Raw genomic sequence first — 27,456 nt, 5'->3', positions numbered from 1 at the left:
AAAATGAACAAGACATGTAAGAAAACAATGGTCTAATAATTTTTTTGCATGACTGTACATTGATCTGAAGTATCTCATATCATAGCATATCTCTTAGGTTTATTTTGATATTTTGTACATTCATATGTATACTGTTTTCACTTTAGGTCTGCATACATAAATGTAGTTTGTTTACGTTTGTTTTGTTTTTGATTTTCTCCCCTTCTAGGTGTGTATTTAAGTGGGAGGGGTTCAAAAGAAGAAGAAAAAATGGAAATGTCAACGTACTTGTGTTCTAAATAAAATGAATTACAAAAAAGAAATATGAAAAAGTGATTTCTTAATATGAAGAGAGTTGGTTTTTTTTTTTGTTTTTTTTTACAAGCACTGACATTTCATGGATTTGAACTTTATCTATTGCGACTTTCCTTTTTGTGTTGTAGTTTTCATTGTTGGTGCAGCTGGTTGAAGGGTGTTATGGTGCAACAGAGTACATGTTTGTTTATGTTAGCCATATGAATATGTAAATAATATGCATCCATTCTGGTGCTGAAACTGTAGACTTACAGAAGTGGCTGAGGACTCACAGCTTCCAGGTAGGAACATATTATTCCAGCTGTTAGAACGTAAAACTATACATACTTTAAATTAGTAGAAAAATCCAATTGAACATTACTTTTAACTCACTGTACAAATGATGTCATGGCCGGTTCAGGATTTGAAAAAAAAAACAACAACAACAAAGCCTGGAGTATTTTTTTATTTTTTATTTCAGATTTTTAAAATAAGAAAATACTCTCTTACAAATTAAAGTCTAATAATGCAATTTAAGATAAGTAAATAAGGCTATGAACCATTTTTGTGTATATTAGTATAATATTTTTTGTGCATTTTACAGTATGTCTGTTTGTTTTTTATTGACAGATGTCTTAAACATTTACAGAATGAGATTGACAGTGTATTTTATTCTTAAATAGATTCTCAACAATATGTTCAGTGCCTTGTGTTGATTACTGTGTTTATTATCAGGATAAAAATGAACGACACCATCAACCACACAGTCATAACTCCACTGTGGGGCTTACCTGAAGATTACGTCAGGAATACTCTGAAATCAGTTGCATACGCAGTAAACCTTTTCTTTGGTCTCCCCATCAACTGCTACGTCATGTGGCTTATCGTCAGAGGACGACAAGAGAAGATAGTTTCTGATTTCATCCCTCTCAACCAGATTGTGGTTGAGATCTTATTTTGTCTCACAGGTAGTTTGTATCTCCTGGATTGCATCCTGCCAGTCAGAGCCATCTTAAACACATCTTCATTCTTTTCTGTGTTGTTTGTTTTCATGCGTCCCCTGGTGCAGAGCTACATCTGCCTGGAACAATACCTTGCAACTGTCCACCCTGTGATATTCCTCAGGTGTAAACATCTGAGATACAAGATTGCAGGTTGTTGTGTTTCTTGGCTGACAGCGATTTCTTTGTCCAGTGTTTGTTTGGCTTTCCGTTATCATAGAAGCTTTGTATTTACGCTGGCAGCTTTGTATTTCTTTTTCTTGCTGTTGATGGTTTTCTGCTGCCTCTCAGTTCTCCGAGTTCTGAAACACCCTGCACCAGGAGAGGGGCAGAGGAACCAACAAAGGGGTAACAGCATGAAGAACAAGGCTTTTAAGATCATTTTTATTACTTTGTCGTCTACTGTTATGGCCCAGCTCCCAATGGCAATTGTTACAGCCTTTATGGATATGATACCAAAACCCTTTTTTTTTATAATTACCTGTACATATGTCTTAACAGGTTTTGTCCCACCTGTCATGTATCTCTATAGGGTGGGGAAACTGGCCAGTACATGTAATTGTCTGTAGGCAGATATTTGTACATCAGTAATATGTCTACAAGATGTCTTTAAGGCATTCATCCAAGAGGCTATGACCAGACATTAACAAACTCTAAAACATGAATCACTAAACACAGTTATTTACACATTCAGTACTTAAAATCAAATCAAATGTAATAATTTTGATGTTTGTCTAAATATTAATCAATATGATATATATAACACGTATATATGTACTTATATTGCTTTACAGTAAAGGTGTCTTTAGTGTTGTATGCCATTAATTGTGAAAGTTGCTCTTGCTAAGTCAATGCACATATTTTTGTTTTTACGCACAATCAAATTTACACAGCATGTACAGTACTGCAAAAGTCTTGAGAATTGATGTTGATTCGAAGGCAAATATTTATTAGATTTAGATTTTTCTTATTTTAACTTACTTTGCATTTTGTTTATTGATAAAAAATAAATGATTAACATTTCTATTTTTGAAAGCATTCTTATTTTACAGCATTTTTAACACCTGCCTAAGACTTTTGCACAGCATGTATACTATTTTCTTCTATCTGCAGACTGTTAATGTTCAGAAAAAACAACATAGTTGACTATAGACATCCTGTTATTAGCATTAGAGGATTGTATTGCTACTTGCATTATCTGTATTTAACCAACATATATTTGTCTGAATGAATTTGCATGAAATAAACATATATAAAAATAATGGTCTTGAAATGGCATTCAGTGGGACATTATAAACTTATATTACAGGAAGTTGGTGGTCACAATGACATGAAAATCTGTGCAAAGGAGTGGTTTAAAATAACATGAAAATCTGTGCAAAGGAGTGGTTTAAAATATTTTTTTTTTCAGACAATAATTTTCTAGTACTCCTTGGTAAGTATATATCTATCTATATCTATCCCTATCACACTAAATCTTAGTAAGACGTGTCGTTCTGCTTCAGCTGGCAGAGGGTAACAGAGGAGCCCACACCAAAACCAGCATACAAAGGCTCACTGAACTGAGTTTTAAATCTGTGGATAAGCTCCATAGTCTGTGATATTGAGTAAAAGGCCACAGTGTTGCCTGCATAATCCAGATACACACCGATCCGTGTGGCCCGGGGAGCTTCAGGAAGGTCTCTGTCCACTTTGTTGTGCCAGGCAGAGTAGCCTGAGTCAGAGCAGAGGAGACTCCAAGACTTCTCGTTGTAGCCCAGTAAGCTGTGCGAGTTCTTCCCTTTGCGACTGATGCTCTTGTAGGCCACCCCGATGGAAAATTCTCCGCCCCACTCCGCCTCCCAGTAAAATCTGAAACCAGTCAGAGGCTCCTTGCAGAGCACCTGGGAGAAGCCGTCGAAGCGGTCTGGATGATCTGGGTAAAACTGGACTGCTTTCTTCCGTGTGACCCTCTGGTTCCCGTCGGACAGGACCAGCTCTTTGTAGACTGTGTGCGGATCGAAGGACAACTTGCAGGAGTCTGAGCAAAAACAGCAATACACAACACACAGTTCTTAAGTTTCTTTGTTTAGATGTAGAGCATCTCTTTTATCAATAAAAAAAGTGTCATTTTTTCATACATTCACTCTGCCTCAGCCTCACTGGCTGTTTTTCACCGACAACATTCATTCATTTTTATCTCTGTGATATGTGATTAGAAGCCACCACTGTTTTTCAAACATCTTCCAGTCTTGCATTAACAGAGCCTATGTGAATATCTGAGAATATTATATTAAAATATCTAAATGTATTGCTTTTGTCATAGAAAGACAAATATGTCAAAGTTTGTTTCTGACACCAGTGATCAGCACTGAATGAACTAATTCAGAAAATTCAAACTAATTCAAAAAATGAACACTTACATCTTAAGAAGTCTTTCCTGGTTTTTGGCTCCTGAAAATCAGCTCTGGAAGGAACTGGAAAAAAAACATGGACACATTTATTTTTGACAAAAATATATTTCATATACAGTCATGGAAAAAAATATTAGACCACCTTTGTTTTCTTCATTTTGTTGTTCAATTTAAAATCTATATTATCTATTGTACAAACTCAGTTATCAGTCACTTACCTTTAAGCCGTTTTTCTCCATTTCTTGGCAGGAGTATGTACACGGGAGTTTCACTCACTGTGAAGAGGATACAGCATTAGTTAGTGAACCATTTTATTTCTTTGACAGTTCTGTCAAAACCATCTACGAGACACAAACCTGTCTTGGAGATTTTGCTCAGTTCCTTCTTACAGATGTCGTCCAGATTTTCCTTCATCTCTGAGGCCGTCTTACTCATCTCGCTAAAGGAGAACTGAGGGTTGATGAGCACTTTGGGCACCATGGGCTCAGGAGGAACGCACAGGGTCGGAAAATTCTATTGAAACAGAAATAGAAATTCTATAAAGCACAAGTCAGAAACACACTTTTTTATGCAAAGTTCTCTCACAGCAGCTCACAGACTTGATTGTTGTATTACATGACAAGTATTAAGATATAAATGGTAATATTTCTTGCAGCGCCGTATGATCTTTCAGCACCTGCAGAAAGTGAATGTTGTCCTCTGTTTCTAGGATCTGCCGTAGCTCTGCATCTCTGCGCTGCAGCTCCAGTATCTCCTGCTCCAGTCGGTCCACGTAGCCCTCAGCCTGCGACATTGCCGACTGCATGTTGGCCGTTATCATCTGATGGATTTCAGCCTTCCAGCGCTCCACAGCCTGCAGCATTTCGTGGAAAGTCTTATCACTCTCTGTCTGTGCTCGCTGGGCGCCACTCTAGAAGGGGAAACCAGTTTGTTGATAAGTTTAAGGACAGGGTAGGGTGTGATATTGATACCACCATCAGACGGTACCATTTATTGTTTAAATTCAATACACAGTGCATTAAAGGGATAGTTTGTATTTCTTGAAGTGGGGTTGATTGAGGTACTTATCCATAATCAGTGTATAGCTTCAGAGAACTGCAGTCCGCATGTTCCAAGTTTGGAGAAGCAGGTAGGAGTAGTGGCACAAAAACCAAGTCATGTACTGCTGTTGACAGGCACAACGGCAACACTAATTTTAGCCGTCTACACCATCAGTTTTAGTGTACACTGTATGTATAATATTTTCCCTTCTTCACCTTGCCGTCAGACAGCCCTATTTAAGTTTACCCAGGGGAGCTAAAACCATCACCTTGGGTCTTGGGCCACCAGACTCCATTGACAAAAAGAGTCATTTTAACACATTGGGCTGCTGATCTACCACTGACTCAATTATTTAGAGTGTTTGTTATTGTGTGACTTTTTAATTCCAAACCCACCCTTTAAAACACCAATGTCAAGCAATAACACAAACAAACTAAACAATGGGGGCAGCAGTACACCAGCAACCCCCGTGTTATGCAAGGTAAAATTACTACTTTTGTCAATGAAGTCTGGTGGTTTTGACTAGCACTTAGATAATGGCTTCAGGTTCTCCCATTCAAACTTAAATAGTGTTGTATGATGGCAAGGTAAAGGGCTTAAACAATTCTAAATATAGCATATACTTAAACTGATATTCATTTTGGGAGTTTAGGTGGCTAAAATATGTTTCGCTGCTGACCCTGTCGACAGCAGTACTGCTTGACCACCCTTTTGCCTACCTTTCACCAACTATTTTTCCAACTGTGATCTCCTGTATTTAATACATTGACTATGGATAAGGACATTGTACAACCCCATTTCAAAAACTCAGAACTATCATTTTCAGATTACCATTTTTGTAATATCTAAGGTCACATATCTTCTCCAAACACATTGTCACTCTGCAACAATGTACAGAAAAACGTATTTATGTTTGATCAAGCAATGTCTGATCTTACTTTGAGAACATCCACATTATGTTTGAGCTCCTGCAGCTCCTTCATCCTCTCCTGAATGATATGCTGGACTTCAGACTGGGTGACCACCAGGACTTTCTATCGGAAGAACAGGACAGTAAGAAGACAAGTTTTTATCTGTCACAGTCAAGAAAAAGACATCCGTTTAATTCAGTGGTTCTCATTGTGGTTCAACAAATGATTGTGGAGAAAAAACTCAAATAACATAAAATAAAAAATAAAAAAACATATTTCAGACTGGGATATGGTTTTGACTTTACTGTGAGTTTGGTAGCTTTCATATTTGATATTTAATCCATCCACATTGAATTTATTTTTTTGAAACAAATCTGTGAGTTTCAGTTTGCTGTTATGAAACGTATGCAGTCCATACATGGGCAATATGTCAGACAGAGTTAAACATACTGACTTACAATCAATTCAGACTCACCTGCTTTTCGATGCGCTCTTCTTCTGCTGAGGCGATGTTGTGGCCGCGGTGCTCTCTGACAGTACACAGCACACAGATGCACATCTGGTCCGATCGACAGAACAGCTCCAGGCCTTTCTCATGCTGGGGGCAGATCTTCCTGTCCAGGTGTCCCGTCTCATCCACCAGCTTGTGTCTCTTGAAGGTTGATGACTCATAATGTGGCTTTACGTGCGTTTCGCAGTAGTAGGCGAGGCACATGAGGCAAGACTTAACGGCCTTGTTGCGACGGCCGACGCAGAAATCGCAGAAGGATTCCCGGTGCATGTAGGGGAAAGGGGTGAGCTCCGGAAGCTGGCGCCGTGGCTCAATGCTCACGTCCGGCAGATTACGCCTCAGCACGGGTCGGGGTGTGAAGGTCGCACGGCACTGTGGGCAGTTGTACACGCCCATGTGGTCAAACTGGTCCCAGTAGATCTTGATGCACTCCAGGCAGTAGGTGTCACCACACGGGATGGTGACCGGGTCTCTTAGTGCGTCCACACACAGAAGACAGTAATCATCTGGTGGTAAAGGGAAACTTGACTCAGCCATGATGATGTTTGACGAAAAAAATATGGGACTGACTCTGGATCAGAATTTGAGTCCTGAGGGAAAACCCAGTCTGTTAATACAAGTGGGCCTAAGTCTGCCAAATGATGGTAAGTCAAGTTCTGGTCCTGAGAGAGTCCAACCCCAGGGTCCTGTGATCCTTCAACTCCTTTCCAAACCAGAGGCAATGCTTTTCTCTGGTGATATTTAAAGGCTTGGCTTTGTTTCTACTGTAAACACAAGGTGATCGTCTTCCCATAGAACCCCTTTCCCAGCATCTGAGTGAAAATACTGAGACCTGAAACCATGATGGAATCTGCTGAACAAGCAGAATTTAATGTGAATTCACATAGTAAGGTCATGTTGTCAGCAAAAAAAATCTACAAACATCAAGGCTACCCAGAACATTAAAATAATTGGTATTGGTATTGATGTATAACTGGAAACATATTGTACCTTGACACTGCGGTCTGTTTTAGCATTAACATTTTTTTATTTACAAAACAAGATTCTTCATACCGTCTAATGTCAGACAGGGTTTGCCAACTGCATTACACACGTCTCAGAAACCAGTCAGTTATATGCCAAGGCATAAGCTTTACTGACTGCTTTTGTTTGACCTTATATGTTGTTTACCTGTCAAACAACAACCAAAAACAAGGAATTGATTGACTATATTAGTTAGTATGTCCAATGGGCAAATGAGCTATTGCACTAACTTAACACCCTTTAATTCTCCGTGACCGACTGAGCAGATAGTTTCATGATGGTGCCTGATGCCAAAACAACTTGTTCTGTTTGTCCTGTGAACAAAACACAGAGCCTCATTATCAGCATGTGGGCACATAGGAGTACACTGAAAACTTTAAAAACAATGCAAGGTAAAAAAAAAATTAAAAAAAATCCTTTAATTTAGATTCATTTAAAGTCATAATCTATTATTTTCAAATGTGTACTAAGTCTAATTTTTCGAGACTAATGAATAAAAAATACATTTTTTTCTACTTAAAACTCTACAGGTGGATCTCAATAAAATTTTAATATCATTGAAAACTTTATTGATGTCAGTAATTAAATTCAAAAAGTGAAAATAACACATTATATAGATCCATTACACAAAGAAGGAACCATTTCATGTCTTTATTTAATTTCTTCTAATTATAATGAGTATGGCTTACATTTAATGAAGACCAAAAATTCAGTGTCTCAAAAAAAAAAGTAATATTACAAAAAAACGTGTTTAATATGGAAATGTTGGCCTCTGAAAAATATGTCCATCTATACGCACTCAATACTTGGTTGGGGCTATTTGACTTGAACTACTGGAAATGGACTTCCAAGATATTCTAATATATTGAGATGCACCTGTATTCAACTCTTATTTAATTATTTATGTAAATACATACAACAAATCAAATTCAGCAAATAGTCTGTTATTCTCTTCAGTTATGACTGTGAATAATCTTTGGACTGTGTCCTTCAGTGACTGCTATATATACTTAAACAGCCATCCATGTTCATAGAACTGCATGAAGGAACAATGACAGTTTTATTACTGGTGGCTGAAAAACAACAGACTGATACAAAGACATAATATGCACAAATACTGAAAATATGTTGTCCGGGGGAACTCAAGATCCAGTGCAAGGCTTCCTTTTTTTTTCAAATTTCAGTTAAAAATCCTTCTGCAAACTGATTCTCACCGTCAGAAAAATGTGGCCAAAAGTACTGTTTCATCTTTTTAAAATTCACTTTAAGAATTGCTTGACGCTTCTTTCCACCACTGTAAGTATAAATCTGATATTATTGGGAAGGATTGAATCAGAGGCCTGCTGTTTTCCTGATCTGACATCTAATATTCAGTTTGATTGATATGAAGCTGTGAGAAGTGGTAATGTTTCTTGTAATGTGTCAGCTTTATGTTGTCTGTGCTCTTTGTCCTTTGAAAGGCCGCTCTCATCTTTGTCCAGACAAGAGGGCTCTTGTGACAATGACAGTAAGAGAGAAAAAAGAGAGAAAGCAAGAGGGTGGGAGAGCATGCATGACAGAGAGCTGTCAGTTGAGTTCAGTGTTACAGTGGAGAGAATGGAGAAAATGTGTATTAATATAGTACCTGCCCCAAAACTTGGATAACATAAGAAGTATGTGTCACAAAAAAGAGTAATGAAATGAAATAAACACAACATAATTACATCTTTCCACAGAGGCAGCTCTGTGCACAGAGGAGAGGAGCTAATGAGAGTGAATAGACACAAGAGAGGCTGAGTGCCCATGATGTCATTGACTGTGCTGGTCGGTACTCTCTCCCCCCTCCCTCCCGCTTCCCTCTCTCCTCCTGCCTCTCTGCATCTCTCCATCTCTGTCGTCATTGTGAGAAAGCCTGGGAGTGGCAGGAAGACCGGAGAGGCAGAGGAGAAAGACGAAGAAGAAGAAAAGGGAGGAGGAAGACGAAGAGGTCGAGCAGATTGAAAATTTTCCCAGCATCCTTCCATTTACGGCAGCAGCAGGTACACTTTACTCTCTTTTTCAGCATCACTGTTTCATGTGCTCGCACCTCATCGAACAGGGACAATGGAAACAACAGCAGAAAACACATCTCAGAACTAGGGATTTAATTGTTGCCATAAATAGATGTCTCATTTCATGCCCCAGCAATAACACAGGATTTATACTATGTATATTTTTGGATACAATAATATATCATAATATTAGATTCTCTTAAAAAGATTTGTTGTCATTCTAAAATGTACATGGAGCCGTGCAGAAATACAGCTCTGGATCTCTAGAGACATTTACATAGATTTTTCTTTATGTGCTTTATGTTTTTATGTTTCAGTGCCTGCAGCAATTACAAATATCCACCTACCCACTAATAAAATATGCAAACAAGAAATATAAGATTGCTACTTTAAGCATACATTTGGTTGGAGAGTGCATTTAGATGCACTTTTTAAGTAATAGAAGGAAAATAAAAACAATTGTGCAATAACTGTCTTTCTTTAATGAAAAAAACTTTGTTTTATTTTTACATTTCTACCTCTACATCACATTTTTATATGGCACAACCTTCCTTAATCTTTTTCAGCAAACAGCAGGAACAAGTTATGGACCAGTGTGTGTTCGTGTGTGATTAGAAGAGGAGGGGAAAAAAAGAAGAAGCATGCTTGTTCATTCAGTGTATATTGAACAGCAGAGCAGCCATTTGGAAATTGAACTGATTGAATTAAATTGGCCCGAGAGAAGCTTGAGTAGCACCAACATAATGATGGATGTGAAGTGTGTATATGTGTGTGTGTGTGTGTGTGTGTGTGTGTGTGTGTGTGTGTGTGTGTGTGTGTGAAAGAGAGAGAGAGAGAGAGAGAGAGAGAGAAAATGTTCACTTAGGCTGACTATGATGGCAGCCATTTCTTGGCAGGCTGACCGTCAATCAGCTAATAGGGTCATTATGAATTTGTGTTCTGTAATTCCTCACATGAAAAGTGAATGAACATCAACCAAAGTAAGGACGTTGTGTCATCACTTTTGTAGGGCTTTTTTAAGAGTTAGGACAAAGCAACCAGATCTGGACGTTATTACACTAATTAATAGGCATTTATCAGCACTTACCATTGCATAAGTTTGGGCAGGTAGGGGCCTACTCCACCTTCTACAATGTACATTTTAACAAGTTGAGTTTACTTAAAAATATTTTTAAAAATTAAAAAAAACAAATTTAGAAAAACAATTACCCTAGGAAAAGTAAGTAAGCAAACTTTTCAATTGTTTCAAGTTGCATGGATTGATTATGTTTTTTAAAATTAACATATGTTATTTAAGTATGCAGTACTTTTTTCAAAGTTGGGAGCACTTAATGCACTTAAGTAAAGCCAACTTCTATCTAGCTGTTACAACTCAAAAATTATTAGTCACATTAACTTAATATATTCTGCCTATGTTAGGGAAAACATCTGTATTTTTATTGCACTAAATTTAAACAAACAACAGGAACAGTTTTTAGTGTGTGCACAGAGTGTCCGGTGCTTTAAACAAACAGAGATCGCTAAGTGAACACCTCCTGCAGCAGCAGCACATACACACTGTACTACTACAGAGCTAACTGTTAGCCTATTAGCAATTTGCAGACTGGATGCTAAGGTGTTAACCTCTGGCTCTGCAGCTAGGAAATACTGCTGCAGGAGGACTGTGCCACTTAGACTCCTTCTTACTCTTAAAGAGCTGCGGGCCGGCCGCAGCTCTTTAAGAAGAGTAATAAGGAGTCTCCAATAACAGTCGCTATGAGGGTCTGAAAAAGTAGCTACATTTAGCAACAAAGTCGCTAAGTTGGCAACACTACTTTGCCGGTTTTTACAAATGGCGTTATTGTGGCGTCACATCAGCGACCTGGTGGTTGGTCGACTACTGGTGTAGAAAGTGCTTGATTAGATATGCAGGAGATATGCCCTACTCACAAATACCAAGTAAATTAGGCTACTGAATGAATCAAGTATGGGGACAAAAAGTAAAGGCAACTAAGTTTTAGAAAGTAAAATTGAAAGACTAATATAAATTAAGTTGAAATCACTTCATAATTATAGTAAGTTCATTGTTTGCATTTAGAGTGTAGTAGGTCCAGTAGGTTGTTATCAGCAACCAATTATATAGCTGTTGGCTGCTGTTTTCTTACATTTCACTTTCAGTTTAGTTTAGGTAGGCCTACAGTTCAGCTTTCAGTTCAGTTTAGGAACTTTAAAAGGCTGCAGTTTTGTAAGGTGTAGGCTACAAAACTACTTCTAATAGCTTAGGGCAAAAAAACATCATGGTTCTGTGTTATAAAAGATAGTTTTAAAAGTAAAATAAATGCAGAAAAGTAATGCCAAAAGTAAAAGCAGTTACACTGAAGTTAAGTGACATTACTTCAAATAATATTGTTAGTTTAACTGAAAGTCTGTATCCTTGGTGAATCATTGGTTTGTTTGAACCATCCACTTGTAAGTCAGAAACTTTTATACTATGTTCCCTTGCTTTCCTTTTGGCTTTCACACTCCTGGAATCCTTCATGAGTACTAAGGCCACTAGAGGGCACAGCACAATAAAAAAACATAAAACAGGAGCCCATTCAATGAGCTGATAACAACCTACTGTACCTAATAGAAGGCAGAGCTGGCGCCTCCCACCCACACTTATGGGAATGAAAACCAGTAATGAAAATCCATTCAATAGTATGATAACGACAGAATCAGCTGGATAATGAATGTACTGTATGTGTATCTGTCAGGATGGCCGCAGGCTCAGTGTCTCAAGCAGAGGTGGAGACCTCCTTCCAGAAGTTTGCAGTCCATGGAGACTCTAAGGCCACAGGGAAGGAGATGAACGGCAAGAACTTTGTGAAGCTCTGCAAGGACTGCAACATCATCGACGGCAAGAACGTCACTACTACCGATGCTGACATAGTTTTCAGCAAAGTCAAGTAAGATTTAATTCAGGCTCAACTTCACAGGGCAGTTCACCCCAAAAGCAAAAATACACATTTTTCTTTGTACATGCAATTCTATTTATTAATCTAGATTGTTTTGGAATGAGTTGCCATGTGTTGGAGGTATCAATTGTAGAGATGTCTGCTTATCTCAAATATAACCATAGAACCATATACATACAAATGTGAAACCAGACATTTCTATATCTTCAAGACTTAGCAACTCAATAAAAAACAATAGAGACCGATAAATAGCACTACAGGTAGGAGGAGAAAATATATATATTTTTCATTTTGGGGTGAACCCTGTCTACCCTGTCTAGGGTAATCTTAGCATACGTAAATATGCTAATTAGCTCCAAATGTAGTTCATAGTAAAGTGCAGCTGAGGCTGGTGGGAAATCCATTAGTTTTGTGTTTTTTGACATAAACCAAAGCATGGAACTAATTAAACTAATGTGGATAATTGTGAAAACATATGTCAACACTGTGTGTTTCTGTAGGGCAAAGTCAGCTCGTGTAATCACATTCGAGCAGTTTAACCAGGCCCTGACAGAGCTGGCTCCCAAACGTTTCAAAGGCAAAAGCAAAGAGGAATCGCTCCAGCAGGCCTATGGTCTCATTGTTGGTAAGGAGCCTGCCAACGTTGGAATTACTGTGAGTATTTTATCAGTTCTAACCTCAACATATTCAACTTCAACCACCATCAGGCAAATAACATCCAAAATGCAGCTTTTCATGTTACTTTCTTCTTACCTGTTTTGATTGTTTTGGTATTGTTTTAACCATATAGATGTCTGCCTTCTCTTGCATAATATAATTAGATGGCACTCTGTGGTGCTCGAAGCAGCAAAGAAATACATATGATAAACCTAACATCAATGTCTTTTGATTGAAGTTGCTTAAGGGACATAACCTCTGTTTGAGTGCAATTTCATAACATTGTGTTCACCTATAGTTTAGGTGTTTTGGGGGTAAATGTGGTCTTTGTGTCATGGTTGTCACCCAAATTAATAAAGTAGTGACATATCCTTTTTTTTTTTTTTTTAATCTTCTAATTGTTTTTAGAAAGTGACCAAGGCAGCAGCAGTGGACAGACTCACTGATACCACAAAGTACACTGGAGCACACAAGGAGCGATTTGACGACTCAGGCAAAGGAAAAGGAAAGGCCGGGCGCGAGGACGTCCCAGACAGCAGTGGTTATGTGGCATCGTACAAAGGCAAAGGCACTTATGATGAAAAAGTGAAAGATGCATAATTCTGCTGAAGGATTATGAAAGCTTTGTCTCAAAAAGTTTAATTAGAATTGTTAAAAGAAAAGATTACATGTATTGGCTACTCTATTTTTCAAGACAAAACAAATATACTGTATATGATTGGAGTTTCAGTGACAACCAGGATGAATAACATAAAGAAACAATATCTTGAAAATAATCCAAAGATAATGAAAATACTAAATTGCATTAAGAATGTAGAAAAAATATGATGTAGTGATGTCCAAATGAAGCTTCACGAACCATAAGTAGTTTGTTGGCTCTTGGTTTAAAGTAAAGAAAATTCAGTTTGTGTTCAACCAGAGAGTGCCATCGAGTTGGCAAGAAAAAAATAAATCATGAAGCTTCATTTGGACATCACTATAGAAATGTTCAATGTGATGTAGCATGAACAGCTGATAGTTTTCTGCATATTTTTCAATGATTCTGCAGGGACCAAAAGATGTAACTGTATTTTATCCGAGCATGCTTAATAGAAACTAACTCTGCTTTGTACTATAGCTTAACACTGTGCCTTAGTATTGATGTAGCCACTAGCATAAATGCTCTGAGATACAGTCGTGCTGCTTTTCTCGCTTAACATGATGCAATGAATGATACTTTAGCTGGTTTCAAGAAATGACTCTGTGTCAATAGTCACTCCTTCACTTGCTAAGCTTATCACTTTATAATTCAGTGCCTTTTGCTACATGAGCAATCAGTGCCCATTATTATTCTGATAATGGACTTTTTTCATGCATTTAATTAATTTCAAATTTATATTGTATTATTGGCATTATATTGTGATTCTTAATGTTCATATAATGCAGGTGTTCATGCTGTTTTATTTTGTTTCAAGGTCAAATCAATTAAGAATTTTGCTTCATTCCCAAATTGTCTAAGACAAAAACAAGATCATTTTTGAGGTAAAAATGTACATACTTAAATGAAAATGCATCAACATGACTGGTTATATTAAATTACACGATTTTACATTTCAGAAAAAAATATTTTGTTCATAATTTGAATATGCAATATAAAAACATTTATAGGGGTATACATTATTTAATTTTAGACCCTGCCATTAGCTTTAACTTTTGTCAATTCCAAGCAATTGTAAATTGTTTTATCAGGTTGTTATACAGGATATATATATGTATCTTGCGCATACTTGTTTTTTGCAGCCATGCTACCTATAACCTTGTAGACATGATGGAGAAGCATTTAAAAAAAAACATTATTGATTAGACTTGCTGTTTATAATAGATGACAGGAAAACATTTAACAACAACAACAACAACAACAACAACAACAACAACAACAACAACAACAAAAAGAGTTTATTTGCAATATCAGAATATAAAAAAGACAACATTTTCTAAAGTATATGTTGTCAGTTGTCAGTGAATAACTGTAAAAGCAATGAAGACTAAAGATAATAACCTTCACCTGAGACCTGATATTTTCCAGAAATAGCTTGGATACAATTTCACCACATAAAAGGCCCTTGTGGAACAATAAACATTCAGCATACACTCATCCTTCTACCTTGACCCTCCTAGTAATGTGATACTGATGGCATTTATGGGTGATTCATAGGAACCACTTTAACAATGCTCATCATATAGTATACATGTTTAAAGATAGCTTACCTTCTCCAGATCTCACACTATAGTCCTGAGCTGATAAGCATCACTGGGGTTTTGTGTGGATAGTGCCATTGAATTTCATAATAGTGTGTATTCCTTGTATTGCCACCCTTGACTCATGAGTCACTGTAATCACTCCAAGATCCCAATAATGAAGAAATAATCCAATAAATGAATGCCAAATAGTAGACTCTTTTGTGGAGTAATCATTTCTGTTAAAAAACAAAAACATCAACTTATAGTTTAATAAAAGACACTGCAAGTCTGTTCAAGATGTTCATGTTCTTTGATTTTTCAAGCGAATTCAACACCATCCAACCCAATATACTCAAAAACAAGCTCACAGAGATGGGAGTGGATCTTTCCTTTATCTCCTGGATCACTGATTACCTGACAGGAAGGCCACAGTATGTCAGGTTGTGGAACTGTGTTTCTGGGACATTAATGAGTAGCACAGGGGCTCCACAAGGCACTGTTCTGGCTCCATTCTTATTCACACTGTACACAGCAGACTTCAAGAGTCCTGCCACATCCAGAACTCTCGGATGATACTGCTATTGTGGTGTGTATCAGGAATGGACAGGGATCTGATAAAAAAAAGGAAATTATCATAGTTTTCCACAGGTTCAAGCCCCCCCTTCAGCCAGTGAATACCTGTGGTGGTGCCAAAATTATAAGTATCTAGTTGTATGCCTGGATAATAAGTTGGACTGGTCCCTAAACACAGACGCTCTCTACAAAAAGGGACAGAGCTGCCTCTTTTTCTTAAGGAAGCTCAGATCTTTTGACATCTGTGGTAAGATGCTGCAGATGTTTATCAGTCTGTGGTGGTAGTGTGTTGTTTTATGCTGCAGTCTGCTGGGGAGACAGCATCAGACAGAGATGAAGGCGCTTGGACAGACCGGTCAAAAGAGCTGGTTCTGTGGTTGGAGCCAGGTTGGACACACTGGAGGAGGTGGTGGAGAGATGACCTGTCAAGATGTTTCAGGCCATCATCCGCTACACAAAACCTTTATGGACCAAAAAAACAGCAGTGGACGGCTCCTCTCTCTCCGTTGCAGGACGGAGAGATTCAAAAGAGCCTTTGCTCCTACTTCCATTGTGTTTTTGTAGTGCTGACATTGTTAAATTTACCAGACTTCTTTCTGCAGATTGATTGAATGATTTAACATGGTTAACCAACAAGATCTCGTAGGTAAACGACAGAATACACCGTTTGTCATTTTGAACCTTTGTTAAAGTGACCTTTAAGAGTATTTCTCGGCTAATGGTACAGTGGCGCCTTCTAAAGATAGCACACATGTCATTACAGTTCATGGTTGTAAAGAAGGCTGCAGTTTTGGTGAATTTAGGCCACAAAACCACTGACCGAGGTTTAGGGCAACAAACTTCCTGGTTAGGCGTTATAAAGGACAGTTTAAAAAGTAAATAAATGCACATAAAGGCCGGCAGTGAAGTAGAGACAAAGGTGAGCCATGGAAGTTACGTAAAAAAATGGAAGTAATGTAACAAAACATGATTCACAAACTGTGAGCTGTTTAAGTTATGTAAAAAAAAAGGTAAGTTATGTAGAAAGTTGTTTACTTTTGTTTTCATATGGGACACAACCCGTTCTCCTGGGTGGAAAGTCCCCGAGTGTGCCATCAATCACTACTACTTCGTCAGCAAAATGGTGATGGAGAACAGTCTAAAATGTAAATATGAGTCATATTTTGCTGCCTGTACAAACGCCCTATATTGCTGTTTTTGAGGGGAGTCCAGTCTCATATTAGCCTACCAGTCTGTTATGCATAGCCACCTGCTTTTCAGAAAACAAGCAGATTGTGTAACAATAAAGTCCTAATATGAGAAATCAGTTATAATTGGAATACTTTGAGAACTAACACATTTGGATTCTTCTGGAAAAATCACAATTCAAATTCTCTAAACTACATAGTGTAAGGTAATGGTGGTGAGCAGCTCCACAGGTATAATAGTGCAGTGTTACAGAAGCGTAATATCTTAATTGTAGGTACACAATAGATCATTCAGCTCCTATGACCTACAAAGTATTTTTCGACCACGATTGAATGCAGGAAGATAAACATACACACAGACACCTGCCTAAACTAAACCAGGGTCTTCTTTGATCCAGGGTCATAAGTTTCCAATAGGTGCTGAGGGATAATGCAGAAGGTTTATCATAGACAACAAACTGAGCAATCCTATCAGCCAACCTGACACCTCTGACCAACTTATACACACAGGCTGTGTAAGATACAATCTCTAAGAGATTTTGATATACACTGGGGAGCTTATCAGGATGGTCCCTGCTGAAACCTGCCCTCACAGGTCACACTGTGAAGCACAGGTTGAAAGTGTCAGTGGGAGGGGATTAATAGCAGGGAAAAGATCAGTGGGTTGCCAGTTGACTGGACGCAGAGATCTCTCCACCCACCCAAATAAAAGTGATGTGAAAAAGGAGCAAGCGGCACATTCCTTCAGCATCCTTAAGTCCTTTTTCTGTGTATTTTTATCCTTTATTTATTCATCAGGAGAGCTGTAGATTTAAAAGCTGGAATATACGATTTTACGTGAATACAAATTGAAGAGATTCTGTGCTGGACTGCAGTAAGTCATGAAGTTTTTTTTTTTTTTTTTACTATAATGAGATAAAAAGACGCTTTTTCTTAAAAGCTATTGTTATGGAAGCTCCATACCGGTTATTCTTGTAACATGAAACCTGAAAAATATTACTCGTATCTCTCTTTTTTCAGTTTATTTACATTATTAGCATAGAACTTGTCAATTTTGTCATTCTAAATTTCTGGGTGAAAAGAAATATATCTGCTGGTTTCTTGACAATGGGACTATAATTGAAATAATTTTTGAACACCAAATTGTATTCAAATAAACAAATAATAAAACAGAATAAAATGACCATTTGATAAAACAACACTTTCTACTGACTTGAATCAGGTGTTTTTCATCCAGTCGGAGAAGTTGTGAGATGAGAGCTGTAGCATTCACTCTGCTTGTCTTTGGCCTGCTGTGGGACAGTGTGAGAGCTGAAAACACTATCAGCAGCCTACGAGAGGCAGCAGGTAAAGCAAACTGTTATGTCACTATTGTCCTTTTGACTAAGTATTGATGAAAAAAAATTGATGGTGACAAATTGCAGTGGTTAGGAGTTTCCTTCTGGGGATCAAATACGAGAAAAAAATGATTATTATGATATCTGTTAATTACAATTTGTCTTAAACCTATACTTGATAAAAAAATGTATTTGTGTTCGTGTGACAATGTGAGAATGGCATACAAAACAGCAGCTGGTTTCCAGATCGTTAACACTCTTTTCTTTCCTTGTTTATTTGCAGTAGCATGGGAGGGGGAGCTGCCGTGCGGAAAGTGGGACTGTGACTGTGCGTTTAATCACCAGCGAGGTTGCTGCTGTGCCACCACTGAGCTCCAACAAGCAGAGGATCAAATCTACACAAGAATGATGGACCTGTCTGTGAGCATGTCCCAGCTGGGTGACAGCCTCCTTGAACTTTTAGGTATTCTGGATACTAGTATCAACAAAATAGCAATATTTCTGCGATTAGGGGTCTCGTTGATGACGTTGTGAAGTAGTGTGGGCAGTTCATGGCAGTTTGAACTGCCTGGAGTAATCAGACTACCTGACTGAGAGTAGTCTGACTACCTGACTTGAATCAGGCAGAAATAATGTTTACGAATGACTTGAAGCATTGTTAAACCCTGTTGACTTGTCTCTGTCCTAGGAGGGATGAGGGTTGCATTCACAGCCTCTATGAGCTCCAGAATAAACTGTCTGGGACCTTTCACCAGAAACATGCCCATCCCTTATGATGTCATCACTCTAAACCATGGAAATGCATATAACCCAGTCCTTGGTAGGTTCTGTATGTATGTATAAGTGTAACTAGGATAACCGTAACTAACAACTTCTGCCGTAGGTGTGTAGTGAAATTGGAAATTAAAATTTGTTTAGCCAAGTCTAAATTTATTTATAGAGCATATTTAAAAACAACCTCAGTTGACCAAAGTGTTGTACAGTTATTAAAATACAATAAAAACATGCACAAATAAAGATATATATATATATATATATATATATATATATATATACACATATATACATATACGTATATATAAGGTTATAAGTGCAAATTCAATTAAAAAATGTTTTTATTGGTTCCAGGTTTATTCACAGCTCCTTGTGCCGGACTGTACTCCTTCTCCTTCTCTGTCTACTCAAAGCTGAGCCTGACAGGTGGAAGGATGTACTACAAGGTGCAACTCATGAGAAACGGAGAGGTGGTGACATCCATTTGGGAAGACAATAGAGAGGACTCAGAAGACAGTAGCTCCCAGACAGTACTGCTGTCCCTGCAGCAGGGAGGCCAGGTCTATGTAGAGCTGCTGAGCGGCAGGCAGCTATGTGGGAACATTGAGGGCCTAAACACCTTCTCTGGCTCTTTGATTCACCCCACTTTGACCTCACATTGATTTATTCAGTTTGGTATAAAACATCTAATTAATGAAATCTGTTTATCTTTTGTTTCTCCAAACTAAACATGAAATCAACAGATGGAAATAGTAATAACCTTGTAATACAAAAGGGCCTGATATGTAACAGAACTGTGTTTTTTAATTTTAATAAAAAATATTATCAAATGCATTTCTTCATTATATTTTTGTTCAAAGAATGGAGTCTTACATTCAGAATGAATAGCGATTTTTGAAGATCTGCAGAAACTTAACAGTCATATATTGTCAGGAAAAACAAGGTCCTTTAGTCCAGCTGTTCTCAACCTTGGGGTCGGGACCCCAATTGGGGTCGCGAGATGATTTCTGGGGGTCACCAAATCATTTTGGAAGTCAGCTCTGTCTCCACTGTGTTAAAGTGTTCATGTGTTTTAATCTTTTTGGTCACTTAATGTCTTTTTTTGGTCATTTTGTGTTTTTTTGGACATTTCGTGGGTTTTTTTTAGTCATTTTGTGTCTGTTTTTAGTCATTTTGTGTCTTTTCTGGTCATTTTGTGTCTTTCTTTTGGTCATTTTGTGGTCAATTTGTGTCTTTTTTGGTCATTTTGTTTCCTTTTTTTGTAATTTTCACGGACAACATGCATGTTAAATTGGGGGTCACGACTCAAAAAGGTTGAGAACTACTGCTTTAGTCGACTAACCCTGATTCAGGATAAGATTGTCTAAACAGCTGCTTGGCTGTTTAATGTAGTATGGAAAGACCGACCCCCCCCCCCCCATTACTCCTATAGTAAACAGCCTTAGGTGATCTACACCAGTGCTAAGATTGATCGTTTATGTTGGTGGTATTTATTGCTTAGCTGTTATGTTGTGTAACATTGTACATGTGCCTTTATTTTTCGAGGCTTTTCCTTCACACATAGATTTCCATAGAAATAAATAAAAATAATTCTCAGTTCTTTAATGTGACAGATGTGAAGCCAATGCAGAGTTGTGGCATTTCAATACAAACTGCCATACAATATAATGTTAAAAAATGCAAGTAATGTCAACTTGTTTTCATTAATATAAATATTAATTCCTAACTAGACAATCCCAACTGACAATAGGCAAGAGGCAGGGCACACCATGGACAGGTCGCCAGTCTATAACAGGGCAGACACACACACACAGATAATCATTCACACTCACACATATGGAGAAAACCCACACTGACCAGCGAGAATATGCAAACTCCACACAGAAGGGAAGCCTCCTGCTGTGAGGCGAAAGTGCTAACCACTGCACCACCAATTCAATTCAATTTATCTCAGTTCAATTCTATTCAATTTGAGAATCTTTATTAATCCCATACGTGGCAATTTTATTTCAGCAGTGTTTACATACAGGAAAATTCACAGTGAACGACAACATACAAATTCACAAATACACCAAAGGCCTAAAATAAGGGAAAACAACAACAGTAGAAACATAACAACGTCTTGACTGCAAAAGAGAGAATTCACTTGCAACAACATGACCCAAAAAAGCCCAAATGCTGGCTGCTTTCTAGAGAATTTAGATGTATTGAAAGAAACCACAGATCTGTAACAGTAGTAGATTTTTTTTGTCCGGTAATGAATCGATGTGATGTTAAAAGCCACGTAGCTCAACCATTAGGTGGGTGGGAGGCGATGTAGACAGCAATGACCAACCCAGTTTTTTAGTATTGCAAGTTATGTCTGGCATTGTTGTTTTTAAAGTCTAACATTGTTCTTTTTTTACAATGCGTCGCAGTCATCACATGTTTTTGGCAGCTGTCTAGAGGTGTTCATATTCAACAAATTTGTGGTTCTACAATGTATATATTCAATCTGTGGTTTGTTGAGACAGCTGTAGGCCTATACGAGTTAAAACCATTTACAAATAAATAATTTTGCGCTACTCCTGCGGAGGTAGAGGAAAGGATAGATCACCCCGAGCCAAATCATTACAGCATAAGTCAGCGGGAGAATGATACACACTGTGTCCCACTTTACTTTATGAATGAGGGAGTACATAGTGATCAGGGGCATATAGCTGACAAATGTAGTCACCTGAAAGAGCAGGACAATATTAAAAGCCCTTGTCTTGATCAAGTTGGACCCCTCCCTCTCTCGGTCCCCCGGTGAGGGCTGTCTCAGAGCCCTGAGAACTGATGCACAGCAGAAAGAGTTCACGATGAAAACCATCAGAAAATGGAATGCTATCATGCTCACTGTTTCCACATCTTCACTGCAAAAGAACATTTGGACTGTACCAATCAGGAGGGTTAGCAGCCAGATAACACAACAGAAGCTCATCCTGTACCGCAGGGCTTTATACCTGAAGAACAGCACAGGGTGTACGACTGCAAGGTAGCGTTCAATACAGATAGCGGTCTGGAACTGAATCCTGCCTATAAATATTGTGTTTGTGAGTTTAAACAATTTTTCTGCCACTTCAAAGCTTGAAAAAAGGCCTGTGATCATTAAAGGTGTCCCGAAGAAATCAAAAAGTAGCTCTGTGAAGACCAGGTGGAACTCAGATACTTCCATCTTGTCCGTCCAGAAGACAGGAGATGATATCATCAGCCACATCACCCAGCTGTTAGCGGGCAGAGAGACCAGGACGTAAGGCAGAACTGTGGGATGAAAGATGGTATTGCGCACACAGAGACCACACTCTTTTTCTGTGAGGTTTTGCATGCTTCCTGAAAAGTAATACAAAGATAAAAAAACAAACAAACTATAATGAATATATTTCCAACATTCTGACTCAAATAAACCCTTTTCTTAAAGTGTATTATAAGTCAGTTATGCCCTTTATATCTATTTATCAAGGGGGGAAATGTAAGATATGTCACTTTCTTGTACATATACTTTTATTAATATAAGGAAGGATACTTTCTTTTAATTTCTTATATATCCAAATCTGTTGTGTATATTTGCATTGTAAACTCTAACAAAGCTTGAGAAACTCACAAACTATCCAGTTATCTCTTTGCCTGCCTCGACAAAGCTGCACTAAAGCTCTGTAAGTATAGAGAATTATTCAAAATAAAATCTACAATTAATAAAATCAAATCATAAACGTCTATGAAGAACAAGCAGTGATGAAAAAAGATCATAAGAGAGATGCACATTATGTGAATACTCTGGTAAGAAAATGTAAGCCAAAAAAAGATTGTTTTACGCATTAAATCAAAAGGTAAAAGTAAGTCCTGAAACTTGAAAGCACTCACCTTTTCTTGCTCTGAGTTTGTTGAAGTTTGTTGTCCAAATGTGCAGTTGAAGCTGCAGCGTTGATTAAATCATCCCCCAAAACACCTGTTTTCACTTGATGATCATTAACCAAATAATGTCCATATAATAAATCACCGGCATGCAAAACCTGTAGACATGTGCAATCCATTTGACAAAGTGTTTTTCCATTCCTGTTGTAAGTTGAGATTACAATAAACAGAATTGTGTGCAGAAACAATGGAAAATGCAATAAATGCACACTGTGATCTTTGCTGAGAGAGCCCCATCTGTTTTCTCTTTTAGTTCATTTTTTTGGCAAACTTTCTGCCTTGTTCCAGACATTTTAAAATGTTTCCATGTACTTTTTTCCTCTTTTAAATATTTACATTATTTTCATCTATTTAGTCACAGTCAGTTTTGGGCAGCATTTATACAGGGTGGCATGAACATATCAGAATAACAATAATTTACCATTTCTGTCTCCAATACTCACATCTACTTAAACCCATAGATACTTTCATAGACCCATTTTTGTGGGGGACAGTGGATCTCTAGCAGGAGAAAGCAGGTCAACAGTAGATGCCACTTAGAAGCTGGGAAATTGAAGATTCATTTGAGATGCAGCTATGTCTTTAGTCATGAATCAGAAATAGTGTTATGGTAAGGCGCCTATTCAAATGTTGACAGTTTAGAGTGTATAAGGGATGAAAACATTAGGGAGGCCATAACCATGCTCAACTATCGAATAAGTTATTGCAGCAATTTCTGAGTTGATACTATTTTCTTTTACACAGATTTGGTGCAAAATGTTACCATTTTTGACCTCTTGAGAATTGATTAAAAAAAATGCTGAAATAAATATGACAATAAGACACCAAGAGAGGAAAACCAAAGAAAAAAAATAGTTTGATTCAGTGTGAAAAACGTTTAACATTTCGGATATTTCTGCAAGAATAGCATTGTTGGCTATTGAATTTTTAAAGGAAAGTCCAGGAGTTGAAATGACGTAAAGTCCGGTTTCACATTATTAGTAAAACTGATGTTCATAACGGGAAATGTTTTTCTCCATGAAAATGCATATGCATAGAAATGTGACACATTTGACAGAAAATTTGTTTGATTAATGTAAATAATGCACCCTAAACAGACTTAACTATCTACATTTATCTTTATGTATAATGGTCCAAAATTGATATAAATCACAATTTACTTCCAGTGAGGTCACTCTGGTTATGATTTGAAGTTTCTTTCTATTGGCACCATCTACTGGTCAAATTAAGAATTAAGAATTACACTGCAATGGACAGCACTTGTCTGGTCACAGTTTACCTTATAACCAGTCTAGCAACAATTAGAGAATATTTGAGAGGTGTAGGACTGATGTATGTAAAAGAGTAAACAGGGATATATCTAAAAGCATTTTTGCCCACAATACTCTAATCATAATTTGTCTCCCTCTTTCACATCTCAAACCAGAACTGTAATGTTGACTCTCTTATGTTTCTTGTGATTAACATGCTAGATGATTTTAAAATCATACTACAGCAAACATATATGCAGTTAGTTGTCATGCTGTTTTATTTAGTTTTACATAATGATAATAGGTAACACTATGATAGCTGTGAGGAGGAATAAGACAAAGACCTGCTGAGACCACAAATTCTCACATACAGAAACAGTGACACTGTTTCACCTTTATCTCATTATCTTAGGTTGTTTTCTTCAGATGTATGCCATTAGTAGTGTGTTGTTTTAGTCCCCTTAGGAGCAGCGACCTGCCTACACTCCTGAACAGTCCTCAATGCGTTGATACCAGCAGGTTTAGGAGACAAGTGGAGGTCACCACATCGTTGCATGGTTCTGGAATGAGTTTGCAATGGACGGCATGGACAAAAATATCTTTTTCCTGTGTTTAGTTGGATAATAAATAACACCTGGAAGGGCCCATGGTACCATATCTGCTTTCAGTTGCATCTCCTGTGGTCCTTAATGAGAACCCAGTCTCCTGGCCTCAGGTTATGGACAGCAGCTGTGGCTGTGGATGGTAAGGCACTCACTTGTGAATGCAATGCTGAAAGAGCAGCAGACAGGTTAGCATCTCATCATCACATGGTGTTGTGGTGAGGATTGAATGACTGACTGAACCTATTCCAGTCTTTGCAGGTCTCCCAAACAGAATTTCGAATGGACTGAGACCATGTTTGTTTCTTTCACGCGTGTGTATGTGGCAAAGCACTAATGGGAGGGCTTTTACCCATGAGAGACCAGTTTCATCACAGCAGTCTTGCTTTGATGTTGCTTTTTCACGCTCACAACACCAGCAGTCTGTGGGTGGGCAAAGGTGACGTATGTGGAAACCAAGATAGTGTGAAACCTCTGACAAGGCTTGACTTATAAAACTTGGTCCGTTATCATTGCTGATAACAGTTGGAAACCACCAAGGAAATATTATTCCTATTATTATTATTATTATTATTATTATTATTATCTAATGTTTAGCAAATAGAAAAACCTTCAACCCTTTACAACAATAGCAAGGCAGTATTTCTTTCCTTCACATGGTGGTAAATCATCATAAAATGGCCAAATGGATTATCTGGTGGATGGCCAGCAGGTGGCATATAAATAACCCCTGATAGTACCTGCACATATCATACATTTATTTGCAAAAATCTTGACTAAAAAAAAGAACCATGCAGAGGTAATAGCCATGCAATTGCTACCTAATATGGTCTCGTCCATGAGCTAATTTAGTGTAACAGTGAAACTATCAGGTGGATTTTTCTAACCCCACACATTTTCTCAGAAATTGTGATATTAATTTAATCCAGAATTGTACATGGAGGCTTTTAAACAGAAAATTATATTAACTTCTTCATAGTAACTTGACCAGTACAACTCAACTCTCTCATAAGTGTGTGGCAATGCAGTTTAGTTTGCTGTGAATTGCCATGCTCCACGGCTTCTGAATTTACATACATCAAGAAAATATCAAGAATAACTTAACTTCATCAAACCATGTACTTGGTACCAACTTGAAAACTGCATGACTCACAGTTATGTAGAGCTCCCAGATTGTCTGTATATATAGTTGGTGAACACTCCACTAAGACCCACAATTTGCACATGCATTCACATTTAATTAGTGAATTGCATTGAATCTGTTTAGGTGTAATGTGTGTTTGTGTGTGTGTATATAGGTTTGCATGTTATAGTCAAGCTTGCATGCATGTGTCCAAAATGGAGGGTGCTCTATGGCTGCTAATGGAAATGAGGTTGGTTTTACCAGATGAGTGATGCGTTTCTCACCTTCAGTGTTTCATTGTCTTACTGCTTCAGTCGGCGCTCACTAATCCTTGTGGTAAGCACATGCAGATCAAATGCTTGAAGTGGGCCTGTACTTCTACATTTTACTCTTTGGCTTACTTTGACTTCTTTCTTGCACACTGGAATTTCTCACATTCTGCTAGTACTCTTTTCTGCCCTCTCTGTATGGCTCATAAGGCAATTTATTATGACAACAAATAAACTGCAGTGTTTCACCTTTATACATTTTGCATCAGCGTCCACTGTTTTCAGTGTCAGTGGGCACTGACAGACTTCATGGTGCATTCAGGTGTACCTTGTAAACACAGGAGATATACTTTCTTAGAGCAATACAGAATGCCCGAGAACCTTACTGTATTATGTTCCATTATTTCTTATACCTTGTATTGTGACCTTTGTTTTTTTGTGTTTTCCTTAACAGATAACAAAACATTTCCTCCATAACGTTATGAAGAAATGTATAAATTGGTTTACAATTACATACATAGTACATACATAAGTGATATGGAGATGCAGGTTTTTTACTTATAATGGTGATTCATGGACTAATACAATCAATGGTAAATCAGTCTGAGAATGTGACAGTTAAATATATTCTCTCATATTTTCTCCGTTTTGCAAAGTAAAACCACATTTCCTGCGAGAAGCTATACAAGGAATCCTCTGTTTTGTGGTAAGACACACACACACGCACACACACACACACACACACGCACGCAGGCACGCACGCAAGCACGCACACACAAAACACTGCGCTCACAACCAGTGGGGGAGGTTTCATTTCAGGCCTGGTATGAACAGCTGGAAAACAGGGCCCTTTATGATGATGGTTTGACACAAATCTCACACTGGCCAGCTCAGATAAGAAAGTTTGATAAATTAACAAACAAAAATGTCAAGAGCTTTAACATATAATGTCATGCTTTGCTTGTATATTGCTTCATCGTTGATTTAGCTGACCCAGTAGCCTAAGAAGTGTCAGTGTCTAGACAATACACCGGATTACTTAAGGGCTTGAGTGTATTACAATTTAGGATTCTGTTGAAATTTTTCTTATTTGTATATATAAATGAATTATTTTGTAATGAAACAGCTGTATTTATGTTTTATACAACACTGATAGTTATTAAAAATAAAATCATCCTTAATCCTTAAATCCTTTATTTCTGTCGACTTAAAACAAAAACTTCAATAGTGTTTTGCAGAATCGTCTACTGTTAGTGACCCCCTGTTAGCTTGTCTATCTATCTACTGCTGTGCACCATGGAAAACAAAACAAATGTTGCTTTTCAAAGATTTATTGTTGTCATTCAGAAATGTGATCAATTTTTTGTTAGATATAGACATGCTAAAATATGCAGAAATAAATGCCTTTTGGA

General features: G+C 37.7%; 3 protein-coding genes across 3 annotated transcripts; 2 read left to right on the top strand and 1 right to left on the bottom strand.

Annotated features, from left to right (window-relative positions):
* Nucleotides 1–2,752: 2,752 nt before the first annotated feature.
* On the bottom strand, nt 2,753–6,667 carry ftr84 (finTRIM family, member 84). The gene is made up of 7 exons (XM_059333652.1): nt 6,095–6,667; nt 5,647–5,742; nt 4,344–4,577; nt 4,024–4,180; nt 3,886–3,942; nt 3,677–3,730; nt 2,753–3,294 (listed from the first exon to the last, which is right to left on the bottom strand). The coding sequence occupies exons 1-7, from the start codon at nt 6,665–6,667 to the stop codon at nt 2,753–2,755; spliced, it is 1,713 nt and encodes a 570-aa protein (XP_059189635.1).
* Nucleotides 6,668–9,066: 2,399 nt separating this feature from the next.
* tppp2 (tubulin polymerization-promoting protein family member 2) lies at nt 9,067–15,210 on the top strand. Its single transcript, XM_059343810.1, has 4 exons — nt 9,067–9,171; nt 11,919–12,110; nt 12,620–12,773; nt 13,185–15,210. The coding sequence occupies exons 2-4, from the start codon at nt 11,920–11,922 to the stop codon at nt 13,374–13,376; spliced, it is 537 nt and encodes a 178-aa protein (XP_059199793.1). The 5' UTR covers nt 9,067–9,171; nt 11,919; the 3' UTR covers nt 13,377–15,210.
* A 2,334-nt stretch (nt 15,211–17,544) lies between these two features.
* On the top strand, nt 17,545–19,570 carry LOC131979778 (complement C1q-like protein 2). Its single transcript, XM_059343797.1, has 4 exons — nt 17,545–18,103; nt 18,377–18,556; nt 18,782–18,913; nt 19,222–19,570. Exons 1-4 carry the CDS (start codon nt 18,010–18,012, stop codon nt 19,527–19,529), a joined length of 714 nt encoding a protein of 237 aa, XP_059199780.1. The 5' UTR covers nt 17,545–18,009; the 3' UTR covers nt 19,530–19,570.
* The last annotated feature ends 7,886 nt before the right edge of the window (nt 19,571–27,456 follow it).

The sequence above is a fragment of the Centropristis striata genome, chromosome 1, assembly GCF_030273125.1.
Source record: "Centropristis striata isolate RG_2023a ecotype Rhode Island chromosome 1, C.striata_1.0, whole genome shotgun sequence".
NCBI classification, from domain to species: domain Eukaryota; kingdom Metazoa; phylum Chordata; class Actinopteri; order Perciformes; family Serranidae; genus Centropristis; species Centropristis striata.
This window is presented reverse-complemented; position numbering and strand designations above follow the sequence as displayed.